The 4,616-nt window shown below is 29.5% G+C and overlaps 1 protein-coding gene across 1 annotated transcript in view; it reads left to right on the top strand.

Annotated features, from left to right (window-relative positions):
* Window positions 1-3,941, top strand: part of LOC111617358 (E3 ubiquitin-protein ligase MIB2-like) — a 31,649-nt gene extending 27,708 nt beyond the window's left edge. Inside the window, exons 8-13 of the mRNA XM_023358660.1 lie at window positions 482-636; window positions 727-853; window positions 1,083-1,292; window positions 1,360-1,541; window positions 1,615-1,829; window positions 2,728-3,941. Coding sequence (XP_023214428.1) covers window positions 482-636; window positions 727-853; window positions 1,083-1,292; window positions 1,360-1,541; window positions 1,615-1,829; window positions 2,728-2,957 — 1,119 coding nt within the window. The 3' untranslated portion in view covers window positions 2,958-3,941. The remainder of the gene's footprint in view (window positions 1-481; window positions 637-726; window positions 854-1,082; window positions 1,293-1,359; window positions 1,542-1,614; window positions 1,830-2,727) is intronic.
* Window positions 3,942-4,616: the final 675 nt, after the last annotated feature.

Genomic DNA, 4,616 nt, shown 5'->3' with positions numbered 1-4,616 from the left:
TAATGTTCTCAGATAATAATTAACATAATTACAATAATATAAAATGGTAGCATTTATCTTGGAAGACCCTGTATTTAGGTTTTTTGGGATATATTTGATCATTGTATCCATTCCAATAAAGCAGAATTTATTATTTAATATGACCAATTGGAAAACTGTTTTCAGGAGTATATTAATGGTTTTATGTTATAAATAACGATTAAATTTCCTTGTCTCATCCTTAAAATCCTGCATGGAATTCATTTTTTCTTCATTTATGACTTCCAAATTACATTTGTTAACATAAAGCAAAATAATTAATAACAAAATTCACAAGGTTAATTATTTTAAATTTATAATATGTTCTTTCATACACAGAAAGAACATAGATGTTCATGTCTGATATTAATCCTTTAAATGAGATTCCAAACCAATATAATATTTTCAAGAATAATTTTGTCAAAAAAAGAATGTTAACTTGTAGTCATAAAATAATTTACAGGATTCTTACGGCGATTCGGCACTTCACGATGCTATAGGAAAAGAGAATGTGGAAATAATAGATTTACTAATAAATGTACCAGAGATTGATTTCTCTTTAAAAAACAAGCGAGGCTTTAATGTTCTTCACCATGCAGCTTTAAAGGGAAACAATTTGTAAGTTTTCATGTGATTGTGTTTGAAATTTCTATATTTGTAGGTATTTGATTGCACTGTTAATTAATTTTAAAAAAATTTTTTAAACAGCGCTACAGAAAGGTTACTAGCAAAGACGAGGCAAATTGTAGATGTAAAGAAAGATGATGGTTTTGCTGCACTTCATTTAGCAGCTCTCAATGGTCACTATCAAGTAGCCGAGACATTATTAACCCAGGTATTGAAAATGTTATTTAAACACTAATTATACGGAATGATCAAACAAAATTTAGAACTCGAGTACAGCAGCATGAAGAGTTTGGTAATGCCAGTTTGCAGCTTCGCCAAGTCTGACTTGCAGCATTACTAGATTTCTCGTATCACTTCACACGAGTTCTATTTTTATTTGATCATCCGGGTAATTAAGATGCTATATCATTATTATAATACATTATTATTTAATACAGGGACAAAGCGAAGTAGATATTAGGAATAACAGAAAACAGACACCATTATTACTAGCAGTAAGTCAAGGGCATTGTTCTCTTATTGAATTGCTAGTACGATTCGGAGCAAATATTAATGCAGAAGATGAAGACGGAGATACAGGAATGCATTTAGCATTAATGAAACAGAAGTCAGAAGTAGATATTAAAGAAGCACAAACGATTAGTGGGGTAATGTGTTGAGAAAATAATTCCGATAATGATGTTAACCGCCATATTTATAAATGTGTAATTTCAGATTGTCGAACATTTAAATGGCCAGGGACTAGAAAAATGTAACGGATTTGCTATTGCATGTTTTATTGCTCAAGAAGGTGGCAAACATGTCCACAAAAATCACAAAGGAAAAACGCCTCTAGAGCTTCTTTCCGATAATCACAAATTAAAAGAATTACTATTATATTACTCATCTTTAAATAGGTTTGCATTTTAAATCAGTATTAATGTTTTGTCGGCTAAATAAATTAATAAGTGAATATTTTTTTACGTTTAGTGCTCAAGCCCATTCCATCGCTCGGGAAAATGGCGATCCTGGATCTTCCGCAGCAGAATCTAATCAGACAGAAAGTGACTGTTTAATATGTTGTGAAATGATAGCAAGCATTACATTTGATCCGTGCGGTCATACCGTCACTTGTGAAGATTGTTGTGTTCGAATGAAAAAGTGTATCGCTTGTCAGGAGTCGATACACAAGAAAATAGGCCCAGGTTAGCAATAAAGCATTTTAATTTAATTTCATGATTTGTAAAATCTGCAAATATTGCATTTAATTCATTTTTAACACTTCATCTATTTAAAGAGATCATAATAATGTTTAAGAATTGAAAGTAAAAAGTATTGTTTTTTTAAGTTTTTTGTTACTTTAACATTTCAAAACTAAATCAATAAAATTCACAAAGTAGATATCCCAATAATAATAATCAGATGGATTAAAAATGCTGTCACTGTAAAAAGTATTTTTTTTTTTTAATTATTGTAATATTAATTAACAAGGAACAAAATACATGTTTTGCTGTTAATTTTCTGGACAAAATTACAAGATTTAAATAAAAATTTTACATACTGTTGATAGTGAATAATCAATATTTCGACTAATTAAAAAAAATTATTATATTGCAGATCTTAATCATGGCATTTTTATATCATTCTTCAGAAAGTGGCAACATTAAACACAAGTCAGACAGCAACTTTTTTTAAAAATTGATACATAAGTTAATGACATACAAATGAGATAGAACAATTGTTTTTTAATTGCTACATCTTGAGTCTGATCTAATATAGCAGTGTTTCTCGGCTTTTTACTTGTCGCAAACCAGTAAAATTATGGATTAGTAATTATATGAGACTATGAATTATGCTTATCTGGAGTTACCAAATGTGACAAAGTATATTCAATAATTCTAGATTACTATTTAAGCATCACCTGTAATCAACTGTGCCAGTGTTGGTGCAATCAAATATTTTTCTGTGGACTGGTGGATGGAAAACACTGCTTCAATTAAATCAATAATTAAATACAGTATAAAGAATTCTTTTCAAATATTTGTGTATATACATTTTAATTGATGTGTAAAATAGTTTGTACATTTTAATTTTTATTTCTAGGTGGTAGAGTGATATCTTCGAAAGTAAGACAGGCAAGTGCAGAGAGATTACGCTATCTAGAAAATAAAATACAAGAAATCGAAGAAGCTCACTCGTGTTCGATCTGCATGGAAAGAAGGCGAAACATCGCCTTCCTCTGCGGCCACGGAGCATGCATCAGTTGTGCTCAAACGCTTAAGATTTGCCACATGTGCCGTAAACCGATAACCAAAAAAATCAATTTATATTGATGGTTTTACATCATAATTTTATCTAATTCTGTTGTGCCATCAATCGCTCTTAAAGACTAAATGGAAAGACTCCTACCGAGGAACAATTACTGTGATATGCAGTCCCTGCATATATTTATCACTTCCTTGTCTTTGTCACAACTAGGAAAAAAAAAATATTATATATGGAAATTTCGTAAAGAATTTTTCCATCACGAGAATGAACCAGAAAACGCTTTGCGTCTACCATGCAGTCTTCAGTTTATAAGAAACAAACTTTTCTTTTATAAAAATTTGTACATTTCTGGATAAATGTTTTAATTTATCTTTACACTTCCACGTTGAGCAATAAATTTTTTGAAAGCGAAACGAGACGAAAACCAGAGAAAACGTAGATTCCTTTAAAGATGTTTTACAGTAATCAATGTAACCGATCCCCTTTTTACTAGTAACTGTAGATCAAAAATGTTTAATATGTTTATGTAATATTGTTGGTATATTTTGTAAATATTGACAGAATCGTATCGTAATGACTAGTGTTCTCGTTTCTCCGTATTTGTGACATTTAGTCATATTTCAATTTATATATTTTTCCTATATTGTATATTTCCTAAGATAGTCTACATTTTTGAACATTTGTGGGAAGAGTATAGATATTTTTTGTGACGCTAAAAACGAAGACAACCGAAATTCAGATGATGAATTATCGATTTATTTATAATTGCCTCTCGAAAGAGTCGATCCCTTTTGCCACGAGAATAATTTATATGTTTCGATGCAACTTTTGTTAATTAGTATTTAACGCCGAGCGTTTCAAATTGCTGCAAATCAATAGAGATCCATGCACGAGCAAGAAATATATGCATATCAAGTTAATTAGGAACATTATTAAAAGTTGTATATAATTTATATTATTTTTATTTTGCAGAAGAGTAATTTATACCACATCTGTTACCAATTTTAAGCAATATTTTGTTTATTTCAACTGGAAGAAAAGAAATTCTTGTAAGTTGTTTTTATAAAACAGTAAATTTGTTTGGATGTAAAATTAAAATTTTCAAAAATATTTAAACAATGAAAAATCTACAGATTGCTACAATGTTTACAAATAAATATTACGAAAATATGAGTGTTTGCGTATAAATTTTTACTTCCAAGATTTAGTTGCACAGGTAATTTTAAATGGTTTAAGAATCGGACTCTCTCGGACGTACACTTTCAACCTTTCGAATAAAATAAAGGTATGATTTAAAGCATTTAAATTTCAATTCTTAGAATTTGACTTATCAATTTGTTTTATTTTCACATAGATTATTTTTTGAGGAAAAATCCACGGAAGAGAAATAAGCTGACATACTAGGTGAATAAATGAGAAGTTTACTCACAAGAAGGTATTTGGCAAAACTGTAAGCTGTTTACATTCATTATTACTTAGCTACACATTACATTTCTTGTAATGTTTAGCTAAATTGTGAACATTTATTTACTGTAGACTTGAGGACCTTATATTTGAAACTATAAATAAGTTTTCAGAAAATTCTTTGTTAAAAAGTCAAAAGTTGATTCTTTTTGTAACCGTATGAGCAAAAACGTAAGATAATTGCTAAATATTTCATGGGATTCGCTTCTAAATGCATCGTAATGTCTGTCAATAACTCCTACGAAAATTTTCTATTTTGT

Source organism: Centruroides sculpturatus, unplaced genomic scaffold (genome assembly GCF_000671375.1).
Source record: "Centruroides sculpturatus isolate CEXI.00-Female unplaced genomic scaffold, Cexi_2.0 scaffold2477, whole genome shotgun sequence".
In the NCBI taxonomy this organism is placed as follows: domain Eukaryota; kingdom Metazoa; phylum Arthropoda; class Arachnida; order Scorpiones; family Buthidae; genus Centruroides; species Centruroides sculpturatus.
This window is presented reverse-complemented; position numbering and strand designations above follow the sequence as displayed.